This window comes from Drosophila santomea, chromosome 3L (genome assembly GCF_016746245.2).
Source record: "Drosophila santomea strain STO CAGO 1482 chromosome 3L, Prin_Dsan_1.1, whole genome shotgun sequence".
Taxonomy (NCBI): Eukaryota; Metazoa; Arthropoda; class Insecta; order Diptera; family Drosophilidae; genus Drosophila; species Drosophila santomea.
The window spans coordinates 9,667,207-9,681,820 of NC_053018.2; the positions used below are offsets into that span (position 1 = coordinate 9,667,207).

A 14,614-nucleotide genomic window follows, 5' to 3' on the forward strand; every position below is an offset into this window, starting at 1 on the left:
ACTTTAAAAATAGGGTTATAAAAGTCCTTAGCCACACAATGAGTAGTGGGAAACGCCGAAATGGAAGGGAAATCCCAACGTCCGCTCATTTAAATGAAAATGCAAATAAGCCAAAGGGCTGCAACAAGAAGCTGATGAGTCGAAAGGAAACTTCTGCACTCTAAGCAAAAAGAAAAAACAAAAAAAATAGCAGTGTAAGGCAGTAACAAAAGTGAACTTGAGCCACCAAAATGCGTTGAATATCGCGGGGGCAGATGGTAATAGTAATGGAAATGGTGATGGTGAAAAAGGGAAAAGCCAAGCGAGTTCAACGCACCAACAAAGGCGGCAACGGCAACAATGGAAATTGGCCAACAAATGTCAGACGGATCCAAAACAGGACAAAGGCGTTTTCCAGGGGCGGAGGAGGGCGTACACGGGGGCGTGGTCATGACCATGTAGGAGACATGAATTACGCACTAAGTGAAATGAATTGCAAAAAATTATACGCCGCAAAGCGACCAATCAAAGCGGAAATAAAGTAACTCCACTACTTCAAACAGTCGCTGTGCTGTACATTCCGGAAAATTCTGCTTAACTGTTGCTGGCCAGAACGGATTTTCCAGACAGTGTGAGGTTTCCCTCCTCGCCTACACGTGCATTTCCCACACACTCGAACATTTAGCACCACCGACAGTGTGAAAACTTGGACAGAACGCACCTTGTTTGGCTTTTGTTTTAGGTTTCCTTGGGGTTTTTTTTCTAGGTTTTCCTTGTGTTGCTCCTAATGAAATTCGCTAAAACTTTTTACTTTTACGGTGATTTTTCATACAGGTTTCGCTCTAGATTTACGTAAAGTACCCGACTCGAAGGATACGAATCACTTGCATGCGCCGCCACTTCCGAATCGGTGGAGAACTCAGCGCGAACTGAGATCCGATGAGATGATGGCTTGGCCACAATGCTGTAAGAGACTGGTTTCCCATGCGATTTTCGCCACCATTTGGCAGTAATAAAGAGGCAACAGCAGGAGCGGCAGTAACTGCAATAGCAACGACCACATCGTCGCAAGTCCTGAGCGGCCGAACAGCTGACTTTTTCAGCCGGTTTTTATAAACGGCGAATTGGTAGGTCACAAAGAGAGTTGACCACAAGCTCACTCTTTAGCAGTTATGAAAAAAGTTCTCTAAGCAAATACACATTTAAAAACTGGTTGAATTTGAGTGGAATGCAGTGTTATTAAACTCAGTAAGGGAAAACGTTATTGATCTTTAAGAATAAATATCGTTTAATATATAACAAATTACGGCGAATTCCTATGCATTTCTAAATGTTTGAAAAAGTATGGAGTGATGGAAAAATCGTCGAATTTTTGTAATAAAATACTTTTTAACAAAATCCTTTTTTTTAAGCTGGCAATGATACTTCCAATTCTCTGTAAGGACTCTTGTTTGGTAGGCCTTGTAATTCGCCGTTGGCTAACTCTCTCACTCAGCACATTTTGTTTGTACCTGCGCAGTGGCAAGGACCTCGTAGTCCCCAACCCCTGTGAACTCCCACTCTCCGTTACGCCCAATAAAGCAACTACTACAACAGGCTACACAAAATTGAACAAGTTGCCTACCCCGAAAAAGAGTTGCCCTCGCAGTTCGCTCCTTAGTCTAAAATTATGTTTGTCAAAGTTCCCGACTGTAAAATTTTGTGGCGTGCCCCATTTGATCACTTCGAACGTGGAAAAGTGGGTGGCCGATTGGTGAAGAGGGTAAAAGGGTAAAATGCAACCACAACAATCTGCGCAACAGAAGCGACAAAACAAACGCAACCCACACTTGACCGCATGCCTCGAGTCGACTGGCAATCGAGACCACAAAATGTTCAAGCACTGCGGAAAAATGTGTCATCGAAGTTGGTTATTCAAGTGGCATTTATCCACAAGCAGATAACAGCAAACCACATTTAACAGAATATTTAAATAATTTTTTAATTGTATAATATTAACGAAGAAATGATGAATAGTATTGCCCTTTTCATGTTTGGAGTTGCTTTAAAGGTTTTACTTTGGTTCCAATTCTTTAACTGTACTTTTACACACATGATTACGAATTTCGCGGTGTACCACGCGGCGTATGAGTAACGCTGCAAAAGGGGAACGCCTGTCTTGTGTGATAGTAATTATCGGGCACAAAGGTTGTCAATGAGGCGTTTGCCGCCTCCGCTCCGACGCCCACTTGGACACGCCCCCAGGGGGGTTTCATTCAAGCGAATATCGCTCATACGCCCGCTGGGCTTCCCAGGCACATTTAATGGGGTTAAGTGAGTTATGATTATTTCAGCGATAGAAGGAGGCAAACATGCAGAAAAGGAACTCCAGGACACACACACACACACACACACTAGCACGCCCATGTGGTTGGTTTATTTATGGCACAGCCCTCCTTTACTTAACCACATTTTGAGGTCCTTGGAGCGGAGCTGCCTACCGAGTCCCGGCGTAGACAAAAAACAAATTAGAGCCGGGTGACATTTTTATTGCTATTAAGCCTGGTGTGCCAGTGATTTTGTGTGTGTTTTGTGTAACGAGAGCAATGCTCGGCTCCTGAGGTAAATGAACTCTTTGTGGAGAATATTTCTTAGCTTCAAAACCATATTGTTTGGCTTCTTAAAGTCGAGGCAAAAACACTTCCGTTGGGCAATTTTCAATTACCCAAGAATCCACATGGCTTGACGACATAAATCATGGCCCGAATCCCAAAGGACAAACAGATCGATGGCAGATATTTAAAAAGAAATACGTATATCCCATTGGCCTCTACTCCCGCAGACTCCCGACCTAGCTTAAATTACCCGACGAAATCATACACCTCATTAGGCAAAAAAGGCCAAACATAATTATGAAAAAAAGGGCCGCAAATACAAAAGCCCTAGAAAACACAATAAGACGCCAAAGCAAACTCAGGTCATGCAGTTGAATGTCCTTTTTACGCCACAACATCACGAACCAATGGAGGGCCACAAGAAAAGTTTGAGCAGCTCCTTGAATTGGTTTCATTATGCGACCACGACTTTCCCTTTTTGTTGAAAGAAGACTTTCAGCTTTAAGCTCTTACTTTTTCTATTTTGAAAGGAAAATAAATACCTTTCAGGGGCTGCAGTACTGCGGGGCTAAGGCTCGTCAGTCTCTGACCCCACGAGACAGACAAATTGTAAACAAAATTCTATACGGCCAAATTTTATTCCTAGCATGCCTAACTTTTTTATTTGTTTTTACACTTTCATCTAAGTTTGAGCTAGGCAAGTTTTTGGTTTCTACTTTTGCCACTAAAAAGTTTTCTATTCAACTCTGTCTGGTCTGCATTTCTATTGGGTATTAGGCATTTCGGTTTGCGACGTTTGTCAAAGTTTTCAAAAAAAAAAAGTTAAGCTATGTTAAAAAAAAATGTTGATATATTTTTATTGCAACTATGAATTTATTTTTGTATATTGCCCATGTAATATATTATGCTTTAATTTTGTAGTTAAATACTCCACATAAAACCCAAGCTAAATTTATCTATTAATTTTGAAATTATTTTCATCTCACGATTATTCGACATACTCTACATTTTACACAGAACTCTACATGTCGTGAAGCGCCATCTATCTCTGAAAAAGCTTTTGCTTTAAAGCCAACTAGCCGAGGCGCAAACCAAAGTAAACAGCCTGAAAAGTTAAGGTTTCAATTCTGTAAATTCGATAAAAAATATTTCCAATAATATTAGCAATAATCCATATTTGCGGCGGCAACAACAACAACATTTAAATAACATATTCTCTACGATTTTCAAATTTTGATTTTTTATTACCAAATGTGTTAGTCAATCGATAAAAATTAAATGGGACATGGATATGAAACTCAAACTACACACACAAATAAATAAATAAAAAGCATTAGCAACGCAGAAAAGGAAACTAAAACAAAAACTTGTCAGAATCGTAGATTGTTTTTTAAATAACATTTTATTAATAATATATGTTTTATTTGCTTCATGGCTCCTGCTTCCATTTGTCTGGTAAATTATATAAACATTTAAATTATAGCGAAATAATGAATGCTACGTAAAAATGGTTCGCTGTCAAACTTAAACTATTAAATTTTGAGCTGAAAATATACAAAGAGATTTTAGAAAATATTGTATCATTAGTAGATGGTAAATGTAGTTTGTCTTAGTTCGTTGGTAAATCATTTTCGAATTTCTCGTTTATGTGCTTAACATTATTTGGGGGAGTACATATCGTGGATTAAGTATTTAATTGATTAATTAATAGAGCATAATTAAGTAAACGTATAAAAATCATTGGCACAAGTTGCAGTCAAATTAACAATTAATTAAGAAGGAAAACGAGGAAACTGTGTTAAAGAACTAATTTGTTTTTACCACGGTTAGAGAGCATTGATGAATGGTATAATTTTCGTTTGCAATTGCACAGTGGGTATCAAATTATATAATAAACATAATTTTCGATTCGTATAACATAAATTGCACTTAGCATAGAAGTTGAGAATACTTTTGGTTCTTGGAAATAAAAGCTAATTTAAACATAAATGTACACACATATGTATATTCATCCTAGACTAATTACTGTACGTGGAAAAAGTTTAAGTGCACTTGGTGGCTAATTCATAAAAAAAAAAATCATAATTTTCTCTCTTTCCAGTTTCACCATAATTACAACAAACAATATAACAGCAACAACAGTCGGGCCATAAACGGCGCACTCAGGTGAGCGCAATTGCAATAATGATAATCACACCAATTACGATCAGGCACAAAGTGAGCAAATCGTTTGGCGTAATCAGGCCCACAGTGCAGGCGACAAATACGTGCTCGAGTGTAGTCCAACCGCCCCGCGTTGCACCACCAACCGCTCCAGCTGCATCTGCCGCCGCCTGTGGTGCAAGTGGTGCCACAGTTCGCACCTCGCCGAAAACGGAAAGAGCCTTGCAGCTGGTGGACGGGCGGTTATCATCATTAGCGGGACTCGCCGGAAGTCCTTTGCGACGATGTGTCTGGGTCTCAGTTACACTGTCCTCCTCTTCATTTGCCTTTCCTTCACTGCCTGCCTGCCTTTTCTCGGTGCTGTTGTCATCATTGTGAATCGATTTAATGGCTTCGTTGAGTGGCTCTGATTTAATTTCTGGCTCCACTTGGGTTTCGTAATTCACTTTCAGCTCGGAAATGCTCAGGTTAAGTTGCGGGGTCTCGTAAACGATGCTCTTGCGCCGTGTGAACGGCATTACGGAGTCGCTTTCGTCCAGTTCCAGTTCCACCAGTTGGTCATATGAAATTTCGTTCAGTCCAGTGGCGTTGAGTTCTGTGGCATCCAGATCTATGCTGTCTAGCTCGTTATACGTTTCGTTAAATTGGCATTCGCTAATTTGTTCTTTGTCAAGTCTACTTTTGTCAAGTTCTGTGTCCTCAAAGTTGTCTAGTTCATCTAACTCGTCAAACGAAGCCTCAAGCATTCTGTCTATGATTTCCGATTCGTCCAGTTCCGTTTCGTCCAGTTTAAAGTGCATCTCATCAAATGCAGATTCGTTAAGTAAGCTTTCGTTAACCTCGATTATGGCGAAACTGAGGCCATCTACTTCATCTGGCGTTATTCTTTGCAGGGTCTCAATGGCTACATTGTAAACCTCCTGGCTCAAACTCACAGTTTCGTTAAGGTTCAATTCTTCTACTACAGATACCAATTCTTCTTGCGCTAAGCTGTCTTCCCCCATTGTTGGTTCGGTTTCTGCGCTACTCTCTCTAGAAATATTTAAAGTACCCGCACTGAGACTTTCGTTCAGTTCTATTTCCTCCCGTAGACTCTCTTCTAGCTCTTCTTCCGTGGGTAAGGGTGGGAATCCATCTGTTTCCGAACGCTTAGCATCTCCTAAGCACTCCGTGTCCGTCTGCTCCTCATCCGTTGACTCCGAAGCACTGATGGATACCTCGGATACGTAATGCTCCCGGACTTGAAACCGACTATTGTAAGCGGACTGCAGTTCCAGCGAGGCATTCGCATGGTTAGCCAGCGGATAATCCGTGAGACTTACATTCCCAGAGTCCGGATTGGAGGAGGTCTCTTCCAGAGAACTCAAAGAATCGAATTGAGTTAAAACAGCATTCGGGCCTCCTTCCGGCAGTGGACTTGCCCCTTCATCACGATCCATTACTATGCGAATCTTGCTGGCATAAATCCTATTGAAGTTGGGCGACAACTTGAGCGTGGACTCCACCTCCTCGTGATCCTGCTCCGGAATGGTCTCTAGCTTATAACTATGGCTACTACAAGTGCTAGCATTATCGTTAGAGGTTGGATGGGTGGTTGAGGCTGAGGTGGAGGTGCTAGTAGTAACATCAAGTTGAACATTCAAAACGGGATTAGTAGCGCTATTAGCTGGTTCGAGCTGGGCGGGATTAGTAGTATTGGCATTGGCATTGGCAGTGTCATTGGCGTTGGCGGAATCGGAATCAGGCGAACTCGGGGCCTCAGTGGTGGCGGGATCATCTCCGTTACCTGTGGCATTATGCGTAAGCCGGCTGCGGCGCTGCTGTTTCGGTTGCTCCTCGATGCCAAAAATGGCGGCCAGCTCCTCGCTTGAGTTGTACTGTGACGGTGAGGATGTGGAGGAGCAGGAAGCTCCACGCTCCCGGTTTCTGCCCCTTCGATCACCCACGGGCGTCAACTGCAGTGGCGGTGGCGATACCGATGGGGCGGATGGCTTGGACTCCACACTCGGATTAGTAGTGCTACTGATCGTATTGCTCTGACTCGTGCTCATCGTATTGGTGCTAATGGTGGTGCTCTGCGGTGTGGACTGCACCTCGTACGAGGTGGTGCTAAATGTCTTGATCGGATCGGTGCTTGGTGCATGGCAATCACTGCTCTGCGACTTGATGTAGTCGCTGGAGGAATATGGATTGAAGGAGGTGATGCTCGAGGAGAGCGGACGGCTGGCGCGCGAGGGACTCGACGACTTTGCCAAGCAGTCGCTGCTTGAGCTGAACGAACTGGCGGTGGTGCTCACATTGGGTGGGAAGCTCCCGCTGCCACTCCCACTCGTCAGACTGGGGGCGGTGGTGCGCTGATCATCGGTGGTAGTGGTTGAGCTGCTGCTCTTCGCCTGACGCTCGCACTCCTGCATGATCTTGTCAATCTCCTCGAGCGTCTGGCTCTTGGCTTGGGTCTCTGGAACGGGACAAACGAGAGTGGCATCAGCGGCTGCTCCGCCCGTTGCGTTGGTGTTGCTGTTGCTCATATTACAGGTGGCCAGGTTGTCGTAGTCCGGATTGTTGGCCAGCTCGCTCAACTGCCGCATGCATCGTCTGGCGATGTGCTCGATCTTGTCGGATTGTATGGGATCTAGTTTCTTGATAAGATGCGGCATCACCAGCTGTTCACCTCCTGGTCCAGTCTTAGTGGTCTGTTTCACTTGAAAAGCTTCCTGAACTACCACCGGTGGTTCTGTGGTCACAATGTCCTTGAGGATCTTCTCACAGACCGCATTAGCAGCTTCGGAGACCTCATCGATGGCTCGGATGAGTTTGCCCTCTTTGTGTAGCTTCCTTAGGGGCTTATCCTGAGGTTCCTGACCCTCCTGTCCCGCATCTGGCAGAGTTTCGAGCAGCATCTGGCCACAACGCTTGGCCGCCTCGGAGACAGCTTCAATCTGCTGCAGTTCATCCTCTAATCTCTGTTGCTCTGCATTCAACTTTGGTCTCGCAGCTGTGATCAAAGCCTCCTTGCGTAGTTCATGGAGTTCCTGACTTAGTTTAATGCTGCTGGCCTGCGCATCCTGGGCAATCTTGTTGAGAGCATCATCCAACATGGGTTCAGGAGTCAGACTCTTACGGGGAGCTGGCACAGGCGCTGCCTTGGGTGTTTCCTCTTTGGACAATCGCTCTGGCAGCTGGGCAATAGCGCCTCCTTGACTGGGATGCCTAAACGGTATGGGATGGTGTTTTCTAGCCAAGTCCAATTCCTCATCCTGAGCTTTTAACTTTCGGAGAAGATCCAGTGTGGCGGGTACATCTTTGGTATCACTGCCATCCTCACCCTGCAGATTGGACATGCTGCCAGCTCTTTCAAGGTTGCGAGTCAGCTCCATGTAGCTTTTGAGATCTCCACCAGACGGTTTCGCCGCGTCTCTTTGAATCAGATTGTATATGTTGGCCGATTGGGTGCGAACAGCCCGTTGCTTCTTTTGCATTGGGTAAACAAAACTGGATTTGGGACCAGGAGGATCTTTTCTCAATGAACGCACAGCCAGATCATCTTTAATGATGTCAGGAGAGCCACTCTTCTTCTTAACCCTCACTGGCTCCACGTGAAGATAATCGGACTGTGGAGCAGGCACGATGGGTCCCACTGGGATGCCAAATGGAGGCTGCTTCTCCGAGGGCCGATGTTGCAGATTGGCCAACTGTAGGTTCCTGAAGGCCACATCATCTCTGATTGGGTCAGGTTCTCCGGTTGGCGAATCTTCATCCTCGTAGTCATCAGCATGCGCCAAAGCAAACTTTTCAAAATCGCTGGGAGTTGGCACCCGCATCTTGGAGGAAATATCCAGCCTTGGCTCCTGTTTGGGCTCGGCAGGTTCAGTGAGTCCTAGTGACTTGTAAATGGCCTCCAGTTCATTGATGGCCTCCTCCAAATTGGCCGGCTTCTTGCGGGGAAAGTAAACAGGAGGTGGTGGTGGCGCCACTGCTGGTGTCGAGCTCATTTTACGCTCCGGATAAACTGGGGGAGGTGCCTGTTGATGTTGCTCCCTCTTCTCCGCCACGTACTCCTCGTACTTGTTGGGCAAATCCTCGCCAGATCGCCGGTTCTGATAATGGTGCGGCATGGAGTTGGTCTTATGCACATCCCGATGACGAATCTCCACATAGTTTTGGTTTCCATGCTCTTGAGTGGGTTTTATGTGCAGACTCCCACACACTATGTTATCCTGATTCGGCGAGGGGTTGACTGGTGGCGCAGTCCTCTTAGGCTTCTGCACCTCGGAGTACATAGGCATGGGATAGGTTCTAAGTTCACTCAGTCGCGAGCTGGAGAACGACCGGGGTTTGTCCAAGGGCTGCTGGGGAGCGGGACTTGGTGTGGGTAGCCCACTCTTAGAGGTTCGCAATATTCCACTAGATGCTGGCACCCCTGTGTTGTCCATCCTGCCTGCATCCATCATGTGTATGGGCTTCCTGGAGCGTGGTGTTGCATCTGCCACATAGTGGAAATCAATACCATTCGGCAGGGATTGCTTGCCAGGATTTGCGTTCCTCTCGGATCGCGTGATGAATCTCCTGTGATGCGGTTGCTGTTGACTCACTGGCGCACTGACTATTGACGAACTGGGCTGGGAGTTGAGCGAATGCACCGACTGGTAGTGGGGTGGCTGCCAAATGCGATCATCCGACGCACAGCGACTATTGTGATCGAAGGCGTAGGACACGGGACGCAGGTCTCCAGAGCTGGAACCAATCTGCCCGGAACCTCCAGCATGCACTCTCCTCAGAGGATCCCTTGGCGGCGGTGGTGGTGGCAAGGGCTTGCTCTGCATCCTTCCATTCATGTTCTGCAGGTGTATGTGACTGTCGTAGCTGATGCTTCGCTTTCCATCGTTTTGCATCGCATTCTGCAGGTTCTTTTGGGGCTGCGGTTGCCACTGGACATAGCCAGTGGAGGCATTCGTTGGCTGGTAGATGGATAAAGGCAGTGGCTGCGTTTTGTATCGCTGCTGGGCTACAACGGGTGCTCCGCCATGACTTGGTTCGCCATCCCGGGACAATCTCTTGTAGTAACGCTCATTGCGGGCCGCTCGACTACGCCGACTTTGTCCAGCAGCAGAACCCAGATGAATACTCTCATCGCTGCGGTATTTGGAGAACGTGGAGGAGTTCAGCGAGATCAGTTCCTCTTCGCTGGAGTGAGCTCCTGGTGGCTTCGGACCTCGCTGTGCCGATCGTGATTTGGGCTGCTGGTAACCATTTCCCTGTACTCCAGGCTGCATCAGTAATCTCCTGTCCAGGGAGTTACTCGATCGCTGATAGTAGCCAGGTTGATTTTGATAATACGGTTCCGGTTGTATGGACTCCAAAGGCAAGAAGAACTCATTGTCAATATGAGGCTGGGGAGGATGTGGTGGAGCCTGCTCTTGCCGCGGACTCACCACAATGTGATCGAATTTGCTGCTACCTCGCGATCCTTTGCCATGCTTTCCCTTTGGCTTGCTGGCTGACTGACGCTGGGCAGGCACGAATCCCGCCTTGCGATCTTCTTCGCTAGAGGAGGCACTTTCGGCCTCCTTTTTTTTACGAAAGAGCCTCCCGAAGGACCATTTCTGTTTGCCGGAAAGCTGCTGCGAGGATCCTCCAATGCTGTGGTTGCCCCTTAGCCGATCCATATCCTCTTCCTCGTCCTCCTCCTGTTGGTGATGGTGATGGATGTCCGCTGTGGTGGTGGTGGTCGTGATCACCTTCGAATCGTGGTCGTCGGCGCTGTTCCGGTCATTGGTCAGCTGAAGCTCCCTGGGCAGCGGCAATTGTGGCCGCCAAGTGGTCTGAACAGTCTGTAAATAAAGCGAGAGAAATAGAGAGTGTTTAGTTGATTTTACTCAAACGCAATCAAGATACGTGTGTGTATTATTTGCCCGCAACTCGCGGAACTGTGAGTCTGATAAGATTTCGTGGTGCCAAGTTATGTTAACTTGGCCCAAAGACCTCGAGATAAGCAAACTCAGTGAGTCTTGAACGATCTTTGCGGCCATCTCAAAGGTTTAAGCTTTTTTACGACCTCACGTCGCTTGCATTTACATGACAACCTGAAATATAACTCCATCTGATCCAGGGTCGTTGGACCCTAGCTTTTTAAATATATTTACAGCTTTTCATTTTTCACCGTGTAAGAAATATCTAACTTCAATCTTTTTCCACGTGTCAAGTGCGGTTTTTTTCTTCCTAAGCGAAATCATTAGCATACGGCTCCCACACAGTACATGTACACACTTTTTTAGTGAATTCAGAGCGGAAACAGCTTATTATCATGGCAAATTAAATGCTTAGCAGAGTACTTTGCAAAGCGACTTGAAAGCAAGCTATCTAGATAAACCTCTTATCACTTTGTGTATACATAATGCATATTGTATTGTTTGGTTCCTGGAATTAATTCAGCCAATTCGCTCATGATCCATCAAAGCTTTTAAGACCCGAGGAACTATTTAATCTTATCTGACAATCCCATTTGCCAATTGAAAGGCCCCGCAAACAAATGCTGAAACTAATTAATTTAATTTATTTTACAGCCCTCTCCATACAATTTTCATTCCGGTATTCAATTTGTTTATTTTTTTTTTCTTTTTTGAGGATATTAAACGAAAATAAACCAAATTGAGTGTGAAATTCGATGGGGAGGGCATATATAATATTTGTTTATACAGAAAGCTTTGCAATTGTGCTGCTTTTGGGGCACCAGGCGGCGTTTGGGATCTGGACGCATCATTTCCGTTGCTGACGCCATTCGAAATAGCTAAGGATGACGGCAAATGATCTCGGGCAGAAGAATATCGCAAAGGGTTACACTTGTTTCCCTTCCAAGTGGTAAACATATAATGGGAAACATAAGCATAAAGAGATTATGCTTGTGACGAATGACATTCGATATGGTTGGCATCTGTAAACGAACACGAACTCGAGGATCACTTTAAGTTTTATTTTGGAAAACAATGGCTTATTAGCAGTATTCATTTTCACTACATCTAAATGCTTTTCGATATTAAAAGATCGTTCTTCAGCATTATTCATTGAGTAACACAACAAAAAGCCTCTTTATATCTAGTCTTTTAGAATCACATACAAATTTTCAAAGCCTTAACATTTGCCTTTCATAACAATTCAAAGTCTCGTAAAAATTTTAAGAACTTTTTCGATTGAATTTTAAAAACTTCAACGAACACATGTCTCATCTTGCGGTCAACATTCCCTCACTTGTCAACTTTGATTTACAGATGGAAATATATGCAGCACTCCTCCAAAAATCTTTGTTCCTCAGCGTGATTCACAAGCGGTTTTAGAGACTCATTATAAAATCTGATCTAGACTATATTTATGTAAATTACATGTGAATTTTTACTAGGGAATTTACGGTCTCCTAAACAGCTGCGTAATGTCGGGCAATGTGCCAGTAAAAATCATATGCGGCTGGCTAAGATGGCCAACACAAATCACTCATACGCAATGGCGCAAGCCGACCAAACAACAATAGGAACACATATCAAACGGGCGATTGTATCTCTGGTGAAACTATTAATAGGCACACGCAACTCCAGATGCGAAAACGAACGAGATTCCCGAAACTCAAATGGCAAATCCCCAAAAAAAAAAAAGACGGGCAAAACGAGAAATATTTGAGAAAACTTATAAATAAAACAGGCATCAAAAGTACAAACTGGGTGGAAATAAATTCGCGCGATATAGATCGAGGTATATAGAAGTAAAATCCGTATCCGTTCGGTTCCGATCCAATCTGATACGATCCGTCACGAGCACTCGCGCTTTCTAGACTGATTACGGGCTAAGGAAAAACTTTCCGTAAAGATCGATTCGAAGGCGACTAAAAAGCTCCCAAAAGAAGCTCCCCAAATGGGCAGAAGAGCACCTATAGAACTTAAGAGAACCGGCGAATGGGGTGAAGAATTCCCAAGAGTGTGTTTTACATGGCGCTGCTCTATCAGAAATCCCTTTAGTTAGTCCCTAGGCCGTAGGCTAAATTTCAATTAAGTAAACAGGCAAATGGAAACTAAATTGATTTTTCTAGCTCTTGCCCAAATCGGGATCATTAAAAGTGTATTACGTTTGCGGGCAGTCAATGAACTTTTACCCCGCCTCTGGGCTTTTTAATTAAGGCCGAAAATACACAATTCAATTAAGTGGGCAGGGAAAACTCTTCAGGTGAAGGCGGTTCATACATTCATCCTCCAGCGGAAAATTACAAGCACGCACTCAGAAATAATTTATCCCCAATGTTGGAAATTGACTTTGTCGCTTTTATAAAGTTTCCCCTTTAAAATTGTCTAGTTAGTAGATTTTTCACCATTAATTCTTATAAAATTATAATTTAAATCGTATATTTGAACTTTAAGAATGTATTTCACCCAATTATTTGTATGAGTGTATGTCACCTTTTGTTTTTGGTTCTGTCACTCGATTAACAAGATCATTAATTTCGGAAGAGACGAAGGGAATATGCGACCAACTTCTGGTTATGAATGTTCCCCGAAAATAGCATCTCTATAATACTGATCGAAGATGTTCCACTTGTGTCACATAAACATGTCCAAATGATTCACTCCTGCCGTATATAAACGATGGCTAATGCAATTATCTGTAGTCCAAAGGTAGGAAAACCGTTTAGACAGCTGGGAAAATCGAAAAACTGGCCTCGAGCTATGCGGAAAATCTAGACGGTGGCGTAACTAAAGTGCACTCGAAAGTGGGTGAAGTGAGTTCCATCTAATTATAGTCGGACATTTGCTATATATACACTGGGGAAAGATCAGACGCCTGAGGAACGCGGCAATATGGGTCACAATTCTCGAGAACTTGGGGTAGAGAACTACCTGGGCAAACTCGGATAACCTTGGATTCCCGGCTAACCGCTTCAATAAAAATGTATTCAAATCGAAATTATTTTGCAGCTGTGCGGCGAGAAGTTAATGAACTAAAACACGAATTTTAATTACATGTTTAATGACTTCAATTTAATAATATCGCTGCTGGTGGGGAACTTCAAAGCTGACAAGATATATGCGGTAAGTGCTGTACATATCAAGGGATAAGTGAAGTGTATTTATAAACTTGGCAGCGTTGTTTGAATACCGTTTTAAGTATCTGCCACATCCGCTTGCAAAAGCATCTCTGCGGCATCAAAAGAAGTTGAAATATCTGTGCCAGAGCAGAAAATCCCCCAAGCTTATCACACATATTATGCAAAAAAGCCGCAAACTCAAATGCCAAGCCGAAAATAAGAAATTTCTGCGCGGAGCTGAAGTCTTGAGGCTGACAGAAACAAGTGGTTTGGCTCCACTTGGCACCACTTCTAATTCATTCGGGATGGCCCCCAACAAACGAATGTCTCTGTCTTTCTGCGGCTTTCGGCTTTCGAGCATGCATAATCTATACTAATTTCTATGCTCGGAAACGTGGGGTCAATAACACCCCATTAGAACTGACCAACTCAGCTGGAAAAACTTTCCCCCATTCCCTCACTCCAGAATTTAATTATTATTATTTATGCACAGCACGTGTTGCACTTCTCGGCTGCAAGTCAGTATGTTTGTTTATCCCGACGAGCTAATGACTAGTGCGTGATATCGCTGATGTTGCCATATTCCCATTGTTTCGAGTGTGCCTTGCGTGAGGGAATTGCCGAAGGGAGTATCTTTTGGGTATCAGAGTGAACCAGGAAGTACGCTCAGCTAGCATCGCTTTTCAGCCTTCCTCGCATTTCTAATTATGCATATTTTGTTCATTTTCCACGTCGGCCGGAGCCGAAAAATGTGAGAATTTGTTATGCTGATATGGTGGTTTTTGGGATGGGGTTACTCAAGAATTTTGCTGCA

At 44.5% G+C, this 14,614-nt stretch overlaps 1 protein-coding gene across 11 annotated transcripts in view; it reads right to left on the bottom strand.

The window, feature by feature from the left end:
• Positions 1–14,614, bottom strand: part of LOC120447831 (supervillin) — a 114,278-nt gene that overhangs the window by 80,326 nt on the left and 19,338 nt on the right. For 10 of the 11 annotated variants that reach the window (XM_044005959.1, XM_039629419.2, XM_039629418.2 and 7 more), the window contains exon 2: positions 6,523–10,567. In XM_044005959.1, coding sequence (XP_043861894.1) covers positions 6,523–10,402 — 3,880 coding nt within the window. In that variant the 5' untranslated portion in view covers positions 10,403–10,567. Of the gene's footprint in view, positions 1–6,522; positions 10,568–12,442; positions 12,542–14,614 lie in introns of those variants that run through there. The other variant, XM_039629420.2, reaches the window with a different exon arrangement.